Below are 14,538 nucleotides of genomic sequence, written 5' to 3'. Positions count from 1 at the left end.
AGAACTCAAGCGTTGTATTGTCAGATCCACATACTCCACCAGAATTCCTGCATGCCATACATTCCATGATGTCCTTGTGATACATCACATCGAACCCTTTATTCCAAGCATCCATTACAGTGTCATTTCCGGACCGCAGTTCATCGAATTCGTTTCCATTAACCGGAAGTCTAATACTGACGTTGCAATCTGCGAGTTCTGAGCGGTGAATTCTCAACAATGACTCATCCAGGTGATAGGCATAGATGTTGCCATTGAGCATGGGACAACTAAATCTATTTTGGGAAGGGATATCATCATCAATAAGGGACAAGAAATAGTAAAATGTTAAGAGATTACGGTTCACATAATAAGAGCCAGGCAAGGACCACTGCCTCCCAGATATTTTCCATATTCTAAACTGTGTGCAGCAGTCCAATTGGAGAGGTTTTTGCAGCTATTATTTAATTCTATGCATGATGGGCCTACAGACACTCTTCAGTGCATTTGACAGCTATGTTTCACTTCCCAGAGGGAAAAAAAAACAATTTCCGTTGAGGGAGCAGCCCTGTAGGGAGACTCCTAGATAATTAGCACGTCAGTTGCCAGTATGAGATTCTTTTGGTGTAAGTTTGGACATGTTGAACTCAAAAATTGGATGAAGTGACTTGGCTGTTGGATTTGGGAGATATCAATCCTAACGGCCTATATGTTTAACAAAGCTGTTCACAAATTTGGATCTCAACGAGCACTGCTACTACATCCAAATCTGAAAACAGAACCTGAACTAGCAGCTCACAATACCCTTCTATATATAAAAAAGAACAGGAAAATTAACTGGTCATAGGTGTGCCTTTTTAAGGCTCTTAGCTAAGTCACCAAAGATAAATTTCATGAATTAAATTAGATGGTGCTTGAAAGGTCTAAGAAGTATAATTTAAAGCTCAATTACTTGGATGTTGGATTAGACTAAAGAAATATATTCAGTTCAATGAGCCATCTCTATCGGGCAGTAAATAATTCAATCCATGACAAGGGAGGCTTCTGTCACCCTAGCAAATGAAAGGGTTATTAATTTGTTCAACCAATCACCCGACAATTCCAGGTTTATTAATACAAAGTTCAACTATAGAAGCCACCAGCCTGGTTCACCCAAGTGTCTTCCATATTCAAATTTGAAGATTTTTATCAAGTATCACGAAATGAGTCAAAACATGAGACTTTGTGTTGCAGGAGAGGAGAAATATATAGTTGAATAATTAAAAAAACTTTGAGGGCATATATTTAGTGAAGTAAATAAAATGCGCCAACAGGCCACAGGGAGTGGACTAAAGGTTAATCAATTTGTCAGTTGCCTTCATGAATTCTAGACCGAAGACCCAGAGCCTCTTTGGCCCAACTCAGATGTTTTGAAATGATCAAGGATTTATAAATTAATTATGATTTAAATAACAAAAAATTCATGAATTATATCAGTTTGTGCAATTAAGTCTTAATACTTTTGTTATATCTCCACAATCCCTTATCCTCTTATGTGTATCCAAAAAAAAATTTCTATTACACCCCACAAGTCCTTAATTTATAATAAAAAAAATAAAATTTCTCAAATTTAATATCAATAGACAGTTTTTCACTTCAGAGGTAAAAGCAATGTGACACTTATCTAGATGAAGGGAAAGGCCGAGGATAAGACCTGGCTTGAAGATCACCCAAGAAACTAAACAATGGGCTTTCAGTTGGCGGAAAAGGTCTTTCGGCACACAGCAATATAAAACCATACAGCCTAGTGGCGCAAGGTATATTTGGGCTGCTTACAATGGGCTTCTTAGGAAATCTGATGTGGATGTAGCAATTAGAATCAGATTAACACGATTTGCATCATGATTCATGGGTATTACTATCATAACCTTGCAAAGACATTTGAAGTAACGACATCAAAACTTCTACGATCTACCAAGTCTTATGTAAGAATTGGTTCTAAGTATGAACTTCACACTGTTTTTTCTATTGGTTTTAATAAAAATTTCTCCAACTTGGGCGAAGAAAAAGTGACCAATATAGCTGCCATGGTCACTCTTTTAACTTTTTTTGAGAAGTAGGAAAGATATCCTTGGAAAAAAAAAAGTCATACAAAAAGAAGAACCGAACTCGGAAACAAAACAACATCAAAGGAACAACAAACAAGCATTCTGATACAAAGGCAAGATTGGAGAAGAAACAGGAAGTCAGGATCAGCAACGGCAGAGAGCAACATCAAACCAACAGACAAAGGAGAATAGAAACAGAGGACAGCTGAAGCTCAGAGAAGACCCCACAGAACAAGTCAGAGCCAAGAACGTGAACATGACAGAACAGAGCCGAACAGAATCACAGCCATTCGCAAAAGAACACACAATCAAGAGACATGGAGATCACAAGGAGAACCGTGATGAACAATAGCATAAACAATCCAAGAAGAGCAAGAACCTGACAACTTAAGAGAGGGAAGCAAGATGGGATATATCTTGAATTTAGTGAAGCCATGGTCCCTCTAACTTTCTTTGTGCTAGTGGGGAGAGAAATTTAGTGGAGTGAATGATCTAACAATATCCATATTTTTCCCCTTTAATTAGATATATCTTGAATTAATATCATTTTCAAACAAAATAAAGATAAGATGTAAAGAAGGACAAGGAATCTTAGGCAAACAATTGAAAAAGCAAGGGGCCACTACATTAAAATATACAAGAACAAGAGTGATTGAGTACATACCTAGGCAGTGGTCCTTGCCGATTTGGCCATTCTTGCAAAAGCACAAAAACTCATGGGCTGCGTTACTGTACCCGCAAAAGCCTTGGGAAGCCTCGCAAGCACCACACTCCCCCATCCTCCGCCAATCTAACACAAATCCCTTATTCATGGCCGCACCGAATCCACTGATCAAGTCATTCATGTTAATCTCCCTCTTCATCACCGTGGCCTCTACTTTCTCCTCGCAACTAATGACCAAATCAGACTTATCAACGCCATCATCATTCTCCTCCGTCACGACATAGGACCTCAGATCGTTAGATCCTAAACACTTTACGGGTGTCAAATTAGAGGGATGTGAAGAGCAGTTGAAATAAAAACTAAGGTTCAAGTTTAAATCGGAGTGATACAACGGCAGGGTGCCTAGAGTAAGGTTGTGACGCGCCCTAGGGCATGTTTGGTCAAGGACGTCAATATCGACAAGGGTGAACGTATAATCATCATAATTGATGTTCTTCACGTAGAAATTGTCGTTCGGTAGGCTAAAAATTGGCTGGCCGTTGTCTGCACATCTAAGACCAAAATGAGGGTAACCACAATAATGGTTATTAGGGGTGTCGCTATCATTGTGCCAGAAAGGGTATCTAATCTCAAGGCCGTTACCACAATCGTGAGAGGGGCATGTCGATGGCAAGAAGGTGTTGTTTCCATGAGTGTTCATGAAGAAGAGGGAGAGAAAGATGAGGAAGAATAGAGGAAGTAGCATGGTGACAAATTGTTTGAAATTTGAATGAGAAAGTTGGTCATCTGTGTTTGGAGCTTGTTCTTGCTGTGCTTATATAGAAAAAGTCACGAGTCTTCGTCCTTTATAGTATTTTGATACATGCGTTTATGTATATATATACATACACTCATGTTGCAGTACTTGTTTAATATATATATATATATATATTGAAAAACGAATCTTTTTATAACTTGAAATATGAATAGAATCATTTTGGAGATATGTTGGGTATGGATATTATATAACAAGGTTTCTTTTCCCCTTCTATTTTCTTATTTATAACATGTGAGGGTATACTACTCTTAGTGGTTATAACATCAAAACTGTAATCATAACATTTTCACTCATTTTAAAAAAGGAATTGTTAATTGGTAAGCTTTCTTTTGAAATAAATAAGAAAGAAAGCAAAGTATAAGTACCAACTAGGCTATATAATAATCATCATCATTGGTGTAATTACTTGTTTCATTTTATGTATTCCTCTTCCACTTCTAGTGTCTAAGATATGTCGAGTTTGCCATCAATTGTAATATCAACACGCTTGTTTGTGTTAGAAAAATAGTATCAGAAAATAAGTTGGAAGACTTGAGACGTGTTGTAATACAATTTTTATAGAATTATTGCCTATTATATAAATTTGTAGACAATGACTCTTTATGATACAAGAAGCCTATCGAAAAATATTTTTAAAAGTTAAAGTTTGTTTTGAAAGTACGTTCTTTTTATAAATATTGAAAAGTTGTATCTGTTGTGTTTCAACAGATATATCTGTTATATTTCAATAGATGTTTATTGTGTTTTAATAGTTATGTTTGTTGAAAACATTTCGATTTATTCAAAAAGTTATGTTTTAATTTGAGCAGTTATATATTGAATAATTATTTTCTAATGTGAGACTCTCAAATATTACTAAGTATCTAACAATCTCTTACTATTTTGTAATATTAATAATGCTATGCATAATAAAAATTATCTTAAAGATTTGAACTTTCTATTATTGTAAAAAATTTTTAAGTTAAGATGAAGTTATTGATATCACAAAGATTGAACAACAACTCCTTATGTCATAATTTAAAATATTACACACACAACATTATTTAATTGCTTTTAAGATTCTGTCAACTGCTTTAGTACTTATATGGCTTTGTACTAATTTTGGTTTCATGAATATTTACAAAAGTAAACCCTTTTAACTTTTATTTGAAACGACATCAATTCAATATTCATATAAGTTAACATTTTCATTAATAGCCTTTTTTCATACATCTTTTGCATCAACAACTCTTTAAAATTGTTAGAAAAATTATATAAGAAAAGAAATACGAAGGCTTGAAATATGCTGTAACATACTATCTTTAAAGAGTTGTTATTTATTATAGGGATTTGCAAATAAGGACTCTTTAAAATACAATAAACCTATTATAGAATGCTTTTGAATATTAAAGTATGTCTTGGAGGTACAATCTTTTTATAGATATTGAAAATCTATGTTGTTGTGTTTCAACAAATGTATCTATTATATTTCAACAAATGTATCTATTGTATTTTAATAATTATGTTTGTTGAAAAAACTTCTATTTATTCAAAAAATTATGTTTTAATCTAGCCAATCACATTTTAAATAATTATCTTCTAACATAAAACTCTCAAATATTACAGCAGTAGCTTGTACTCCGTGAGTTTTAAATTCTTGTACTTTTTCGTATCAACTTGTCCGACTTATTCAAATTAAGTTTCTCTGAAGAAGAGGAAATAGGTAAAGTTTCCAAGTAAAACCGCGTCAAAACCTGTCGGAGTCCACACCAGAAGAAAGCAAACAGTGCTATATTAGTAGAATAATATTTGTTTGCTTTGAAGCTCAAATTGTACGTAATATATAATCAATAAACAAGTTGAAATATAATATAGAGAGAGACTCGTGGTCTCCACGTTCCCTCAATTATTTTAATCTTCAAGCTCGATTACAATTCGAAATGGCTCCTGCCTTTTCTTTGTGAATGTATCTTCTCTGAAGGTGGTGGTGGATGGAAAAATAGGATTGGAGTCAATTGACCAAGCCCTCAAAGTGCATGCATGGTCTTCCCCGCCATCACTAAGATAGTTGTCCTCGTTTAATATTCAATATTCAATACTTTCTACTGCAGAGCTTCCCACTTGTGAAGATATGGCCCATGGTTTTCATCGGGGATCGCTTTCCGGAAAACGAGTAATCACGCTAATCAAGAAGAAGAAAGAAAAATAAAAATATAATATTTGAAAAATATTTTGAATTATTTAAAAAGATTTTTAAAAATTTTTTTATTGTATTTAATTAAAATTTTATATTTTATTTTTATTAAATAAACTCGTATAATTAATAATTAATTAAATATTATTAGTTAAAATATCACTTATTATTTTTTATATAAAGTGACATTGATGTGATATTAATGTTAAGGGTAAAAATACTATATGACCATATTATCATGTTACGTTATCATTCATTATAATATATTAATATGTCAAGTTAGTACCACGTAATATAAAATGATAAATGATATTTTGACTAACAATAATTAATTAACGTCTTATTTGGTTCAAAATAAAAGTATGAGAGTTTAATTGAACGGTATGAAAAATAAAAGTTTATAGTAAAACTTTTATAAATAAATGCTCTTACAATTATGAAAATTTATTAATTAATTGAAATATTATTTAATTGATAAATTAATTAATAAAAAATTAATTTCACTATTGTGGACATTATATTTTTCACTATTGATATTTTTATTAATGTATTTGATTTGTTTTGGATTATTAAGTCCAAATTTGAAATTGGGCTTCCATGGCTGTTAATTAATTTGGGCTTCATTGGGTTTACCAGATTAAATGTTGAATCCATTAATAAAAAGAGGCCCAAGCAATGGATTTGAGATTAAAGTGAATCAAACAGATTAAAAGGAACTTAGACAGCAAATCAAAATTAAAATTAAACAAACCCAAGAGTATTCGGGAAGCCAAAAATTAATGAAATAAAATAAAAAAAAAACCAAAGCAGGCCGGACCGGAGGCAATCCTTGAAGCCTAGTGGAGCTTAAACCCATTTGGAACATTGGGTTAGTTTCAACCCAGTAGGTAATGGATCTGTTCATTGAATAGTGGGTTGGGTTTGAGCTGTTGAAGTTGTGATTTATTAATTTCTTGTTTGCTAGTTATATAATAGTGTTATAGTAGTTTTATTATTTTTTTGGTGTTGTTTGAAATTTATGCACATGAAAAGTAAAATATATGAAGGCTAAAAATGAAAATCTTTAACATAATAGATAGTAGACTTAGTGAGTTAAAAGATATGCATATATAAAAAATAAATAAAGGACAAATGGCTAAGAAATGATGGTGATAAATTTAGGCTAATATATATATATATATATATATATATATATATATATATATATATGTATGAGGAAAATTAAAGATATATTCAATAGTAAAAAATATAGATAAATAAATAAGCGTTTAATTACAAAAGTAGATTTTGGTGGAAGTTAGATATAGTGAAAATAAAAAGTTAGTGTTAGGAATAAATTCATCTAGATTAAAGCCCATATAGATGAGGAACCCCACTCAAATTATAAAATGTCTATAATGAAATATAAAATGTAGTAAATAGTGAAATGTTACACATAAACTATAAAATGTCAATAATGAAATATACAATGTAGTAAATAGTGAAATGTTACACATAATTATAAAATACTTGGTATTGTAAATTTATGAAACTATAAGGGTGCAAGGAAACATTAAATTAAATTAAATTATACCCGAGCATTTGTTTCATTGATTGGTGCATAATCCCCCTACTTAAAGAGTAAGGTTCGAATCTCCTCTCTCCTAATTATAAAAAAAATATTAAATTAAAAATATATTAAAAAGAAATAAAATGATACTAAATTGGGTGAAATTGATAGATTTTATGTGGTTATAAGAATGAGTATATATAGGGAGAGAAGATGAAACATAAATAGGTTATATAGGCAAAAGAAATGAAATACTTATACTACAAAATTTGTCTAGGTATTTATAAATATAGAAGCATACAATATAATACAAAATTATAAATGTTAACATAAAATGGTTAATTTGAGTTAATCTGATGATGGAATTTCACCCGAAAGGGGCAAAGAGTTGTCCCTTTCGGGATGAATTTCTTAGGTGCGGGATTCAAGGAGATTTTCATTGAAACGTCGGGATAAATCCAAACTCTATATATTCTAATACCTATTAACTCAAATAATCATTTTAAATGTAAAAGAAATAACTTTATATAATGTTATATTTAAATCTAGATTGATATATTTAGTTAATTAGCCTAAGCAACTATCACTAAATAAAATTGATTTAATTAAAATTTAAATATTAAAAATTAATTAATTGATTATTTGATAAATCATATACCTAAATAAAATATATTAATCCATAATATTAATTAAAGGTTATAGATTTAAATAGAAAGTTCTAAAAAATGTATACAATAAAAAATAAATAAATAAGGTAGTAAATTACTCTAAACTATTAAACATATTATTGCATCAATTAAATTTATAAACGCATTCATGTAGACATCATTTATAATTTTTATCTTGTCATAACATGACACTTATATTTTGTCAATGAGACGAGAATTTCGACGATGGGATTTCCTCGAAGAGCTTGTAGAGACGAATTCTTCCAGAGATATCCTTAGGTGAGAAAAATTTCAAGACTTCACCAAATCATTGGGATGGTCTACGAATGATTTTTCAATACAAGGTTGTCACTCTCATTATTTAAAATTGGCAAATCATGACATCATTTTACGACTGTATCATTTGCACCAGTAAAATCGAATAAAAAGATTTAATCTACTAATATAATAAAGAATTAACTAATAAATAAGGATTAAGGAAACATCAATTATTTAGGTTTCAATAGGATAACATAAAATTAAATGGTACCATTCGTGGAACGGGCGCTATAGGGTTGTCAATCCTTCCTTGTGCGTAACCGCACTCCTGAACCTGACTTTAAAGAAAATTATAGACCAGTTACTCATTCTTTCGATGGATCTAAAATTAATTTAGGATTTCGTCGACTAAAATCGAGTTAATAGGTAGCCAATCGCACTTAAATAAAAAAGATTGGTGGCGACTTCTAGTAATTCTCCTGTCTAGCGGTTGAGTTTTCAAACCCGCATGTTACGACAGCTATAAAAAAATAGACAGTTAACAACATAATCGATTACATTGGTAATGTTCCATCAATAAGTACTAACGAAACACCGACAGAATCATACTGCCAAACTTACTAACAGAACACCAACGAAATCGATTCCGTCAGTAAAACAATGATGCGAAATACTAGCAGATGGCATGAAGTTTATCGACAAAAAAGTTTCATCAATAATGTTTTTGCTAACGAAATTTACCAACCAAGTTGTCGATGGAAAATCTGGTTAATAATTTGGTTAGATTATGGATCGAATTACCAACAAAATTTTGTTCTGTGAGTCAATTTAAAAAGTTTATAAAATTACCAATTGATATATTGATGAAATTTTCGTCTGTAATTATTTTTAAATTATTGACAGAAATTTTAGTCTGTAATTTCGTTAGTGAGTTAAATTAAAAACTCAGACACTCTTCTTTCCCCCCATTTCTCCCAGCTCTTTTATCCTCTCCTTCAACTCTTTATCCATTCATCCCTCGTGCCTATCACTTTGTTACATTGTCCCTTTGCCCGTTTGACCTAGCCCCTCCGACCATTTACCGTTCAACCCAACTCCTCCGCCTGTTGCTCTGGTGAAGCTGCTACCAATTGATTTCCATCTCCTCAGAGCTATTGCTGTTCGATTTTGGTGAAGCTTTGGCAGTTCGATTTCACCAGTTTTGCTGCCCATTTTCTTTTGACCGGTGGTAGTTTGGATGCTAAGAGAGTAAGCTTCCTACCATGGGATTTTTTATATGTTTAAGGTTTACATTTAGGGTTTAGATTTGAGAGTTAATAATTTGTTTAGCTTTCTATATGTTTACTTTTCATATTTTCTATGTGTATAGCTTTCATTGTCATGAAAATGATGATTCATGGCATTATGTTGTTGAATATAACAATAGAAACGGCTCTCCACATTTACATTGATCAGATTTGCAGTATGATATTGGGAGGAAGAATAAGCTGATGAAGAAGAAGATGAACATGGAGATGGAAGGGATTGAAAGAGTCAATTGGGAATGCATTTTTGAAGTTCTGAAGGGAGAAGAATTGGTGTAAGAGATATATGTTAAAACTGATTATTAAACTGGAATGTTATGTAATCTTTCTAATATTAAAATGTAAACAAAACGACTATTCTCTTTGACCAAGAAAGGAAGATAAGCTTGTTAGAATTTTCTAGGAAAGAGAGGGAGAGATAGCAATTGTTGTTGACTTTGACCTGCACGATGGTGGTCGACAGAAGCAAGCACTGTAATAAACAGAGTTAACATAGAATTCATACAAAAGCACCATTCCCTTTGGCTTCTTTTCTTATATGGGAAATTAGAAGCTGCTCAGAAATGTCATGTATTGAGAAAATTTGAATAATTGAGATTTCCTCTATTCTATACCATGTCTTAATCAACTTAAAGAACAGAGGATAAGAGCTTTCAAATGGGTATACGATTCTAAAAGGTTTGGAATGAGGGAGGATTTATCTACACTATACCGAAGCAGTCCTGCAGAAATTTCAATGAAATTGTACGCGCTAAGGTCAGAGAAGGATGTCTCCTTCACAAGCAATGAACACATTATCATGTGCAACATGCTTGTATTGATCATGATCCTACTTCTAGCCTCAAACTACCAAATTGGCAGGGTTTAATAAAGAGAGAATCTTTATAACTAATAGTGAACACATTATCTGAATGACTTTTTCTCTCGGTCAATAAAGTGATTTTCGTTATCTGAATGTTTTTCTATTATTCTCTAAATAAATTAACTTACCTATGCTTACCTCAATATGGTTGACTAGATATAATAGAGAAAAATTCTTAGAGAGAAATCTTAAGATGTTATAAGAACAAGCATACATACCAGAAGCCAGACAGAATTGAGGGTAAGGCTGGTCGCGGCAAAAGCACAAGAACTCAAGCGTTGCATTGTCATATCCACATACTCCACCAGAATTCCTGCATGCCACACATTCCATGATGTCCTTGTGATACGTCACATCGAACCCTTTTTTCCACGCACCCTCTATAGTGTCATTTCCGGACCACAGCTCATCGAATTCGTTTCCATTAACCGGAACTCTTATACTGATGTTACATTCTGTGAGTTCTGACCGGTGAATTCTCAACAATGACTCATCCAGGTAATAGGCATAGTTGTTGCCATTGAAAGCGGTGCAACTAAATCTATTTTGGGAAGGTATATCATCGTCAAGAGGGCAACCATAGAATATACTGAGATTTCGACAGGTTGCAGCAAAATCAAAGAGGTTGTGGTTTAAAGTAGACCTATCAATATGGATCGGTCCGGCCCAGCCGGATCTAGGCTCTTGTAGATTGAAAAAATATAAGTTGGGTCAGGTCAACCCATTTTTAATATGAGTTATCAAATTCTCAACCTAACCCACCCTTTACTAGCTCATGAGTCGGGTTGGGCCAGTTCATTTTTTTTCAACAAAAATTAATTTTTACTTCTTATCAATAAAATTATGCCATGATTTAATCCATAAATTGAATAATAAAAACATGTTACAAATAAATAAATTACACCAAACATAAATAAGCAAATACATTACATCAAACATAAATAAAATTTCAATTTTTAACACAATTACACAAACTACAATCCCATCAACATAACTACATAATTACATAATCAAATATTTTTAAACTTCAGGACTAATTTATGGTTTTCTCAATCTTCATCCTCAATCAAAACATTTGAGTTTTGTTTGGATAGCAATGATGTCTCCAGGTTTGAATCATTATCATCTAATATTCATTACCATAAAAGAAAAAGATATTGTGAATTTCAATTTAACTAAAATTATTAATTTAACAAGTAAAGATTAAAGACATTGAAATATATAAAATAAACAATACCATCGACAGCTAAAGAAAAGCCAAGTAACCAATTTTTCGTCCAAACAAGCATTTGAATATTTTCATGGCGGAGGGAACTTCTAAACTTAGTGAGAACATGACCACCAATACTAAAAGTAGACTCTGATGCTACCTTAGTAATCGGAATGCTCAATACATCTCGTGCCATAATAGAAAGATTAGGAAAGCACTTAGCATTATCCTTTCAATAATTAAGTACATCCAAGTCTTCAAACACTTCATAATCAAGCTTTGTCTCATCTAAATAAACATCCAACTCAGACTTTCCAACAATAGAAATTGTTTTATTTTGAAACTTTTTGAACTCCTACAATTTTTAAATACATAGACAAAAATAAAATAATTATCAAAACATAAATAAAGTAACATAAATTCTCATGTAATAAGATGAAGGAAAGACACAAAACTTATACTAAAGATCTTTGATCCCTTGGATTTAGTTCTCCCTCCAACTTACTTAGGCAAATTACTCATTGAGTGAGCAAATGTACTTGATGCACGAGTGTTGCTTGCATATTCTTCAAAGAGCTCGTACAACTTTGTCTTCACATTTTCTAACTTTTCATGACATGTAGAAGCATCAATCTTAGAATAGCAAAATTTTAAGAAATCAAGTTTCATCCTTGGGTCAAGAATAGCTCCAAATGCAAGCACTACACTATAATCTTTCCAATGTTTATCGAATTTCATTTTCATCTTTTGAGACATATCCTTGATAACCTCATCTTCATTATGCAAATTCTCATTTAAAAGCGATTCAATTTTCCAAACTTGCATGAAATACAAGTTGGAAGTTGGATAAGATGAACTAGATATCAAGTTTGTAGTCTCATAAAAGGGCTCCAAGAATTCAAAAATTATCATTGCTTTCCTCCATTTCTCATCGGATGGATTATATTTATAAGTTCTATCAACAAATTGGAGGCTAGCAAAAGCTTTTTGATATTTGATTGCACTTTCAAGCATCAAATATGTTGAATTCCATCTAGTTGACACATCTAAACGCAACCCAACACCTGCATCAATACCAACGTGTTGAACACATTCTTGAAACTTTAAACAATGCTTCATTGACACTCTCCCATCCGATGCCTTTACATATTTCACACTCTCTCTAATTTTAAACAATGCTTCATTGACTACTTTCAAGCCCTCTTGAACAATAAGATTTAATGTATGAGCACAACAACGCACATGAAAAAATTCACCATCACAAATCAAGCTACTTTGCAAATGAAGATGGCCTTTCAAGATAACTTGCATGTTATCATTAGTAGAAGCATTATCTAAAGTACGAGAGAAAGCTTTTTTTATCTATTCCCCATTCTTTCAAACAATCAAATACAGTAGCAACTAATTCCACTCCAGTGTGTGAAGGAGGCATACGACAAAAGCTGAGTAACTTGTTACATAACTTCCAATTTTCATCGACAAAGTGAGCAGTAACAAATATAGCTCTCAGAAGTAGATGTTGTCCATACATCAGAAGGTAAACAAATTCTATTAGGTACCTTGGCCATGGCTTGTTTAAGTTTCTCTTTCTCTCTCAAATGAATTCTCTGGACATCAGATACAATAGTGTTTCTATAAGGCATCATCACATATGGATTTACATACTTAGCCTAAGCTCTAATCTTATTATATTCAACAAAAGCATAAGGCAAGTCATGCTTAATTATGGCTTCAGCAAGCATGTCATGTAAAATCCTAAGATCAAATTTTCTAGCCTTTACTTTCCCTTCATAATCCATAAGTATTTGATGTCGATTAAAATATGAAATGAATTTACAAATGTCAATGTGATGATGCAAATGTGAAATGCCATAATTAGAGCCATTAGGTTTAGAGCCAACCTTATACTCCGTTTTACAACTGTTACAAGTTGCCCTTTCTACTCCATCATGCTTTTTGCCTATTTTAGTGAAATAATTTCAAACATTTGAAGTTTCTTTTTTGGCCCTCTTACTCAATTGTTCAAATTCAGATATATGAGATTATGAGGGAATTTCATCCTCATTCAAAATGTTCATATCATCATCTAAATTTATACAATTTTCAACTAATTGATCCATCACCGTTACCTTCAAATAACATAAACATGAATAAAAAATATTAAAAATTTACACAAATAAATAACAATATTTATTGATTATATCTATTATGAATACATTTTTATATATGTAATATATGATTTAAAATAGATTCCTAAAGAAAAGAGAACAAAATTTGCAACGTTAGGTTTTTCCTCTAATTAGCACATTTAATTTTTAAAAAAATATTTGATAACAAAGAAGAAAAATTCGAAAGATGGATAAAAAAAGGGTTAAGCATTCTTTTATACTATTACCTTTCCTGATGATCAGGATTGGGAACAGAATACTTTAGGGTTTTACTTCAAAGTAATTATGGTGTAAGTGTGCTTGATTTCACCCCACGAGAAAGTTTGATGAGGTAATTATATTGCTTTTGTCAGTTGGATTGCAGGTAAGGGTGAACTCATTTATAAAGGAAAAAAATTGTTGAAATTAAGACTATCATATTCATCTTGTAGATTTAATTTTATCCATTCTCTAGTGCTAATATATTGTTCATCTTGAAATGACCAAAATTTGCAATTCATTTAAAGGAAAAAAGATATATTTTTTCTTTTACCTTTTCTGTCATCTTGCTTAGCAAGAGGATTAAACCATTTATGATAAGGGAGATATATCAAGATTTCAAAACTACTATGGGCTACCTTTTCCATCAATTGTGTTAGTGAAACATTGGGTGAAAACATGAATGAAATAAATAACTTGAGTTCTACATTGAGCATGACTTCACGCAGCGACAATAATAAAGTTAAGAACTCTTGCATAGAACATCTTAGTTCAATAAAATAACCACTACAAATGCCGATATATTCTTTATCATAAGACT

The 14,538-nt window shown here is 31.9% G+C and overlaps 1 protein-coding gene across 1 annotated transcript in view; it reads right to left on the bottom strand.

The window, feature by feature from the left end:
* Nucleotides 1-3,526, bottom strand: part of LOC108661069 (LEAF RUST 10 DISEASE-RESISTANCE LOCUS RECEPTOR-LIKE PROTEIN KINASE-like 2.1) — a 32,725-nt gene extending 29,199 nt beyond the window's left edge. Inside the window, exon 1 of the mRNA XM_088804373.1 lies at nucleotides 2,731-3,526. Within this exon, the coding sequence (XP_088660499.1) occupies nucleotides 2,731-3,475 (745 nt within the window). The 5' untranslated portion in view covers nucleotides 3,476-3,526. The remainder of the gene's footprint in view (nucleotides 1-2,730) is intronic.
* Between the last annotated feature and the right edge of the window lie 11,012 nt (nucleotides 3,527-14,538).

Source organism: Theobroma cacao, chromosome 3 (genome assembly GCF_053813885.1).
Source record: "Theobroma cacao isolate CCN51 chromosome 3, ASM5381388v1, whole genome shotgun sequence".
Lineage (NCBI taxonomy): Eukaryota > Viridiplantae > Streptophyta > Magnoliopsida > Malvales > Malvaceae > Theobroma > Theobroma cacao.
The sequence above is the reverse complement of the archived record's forward strand: the minus strand, read 5'-3'. Positions and strand labels throughout refer to the sequence as shown.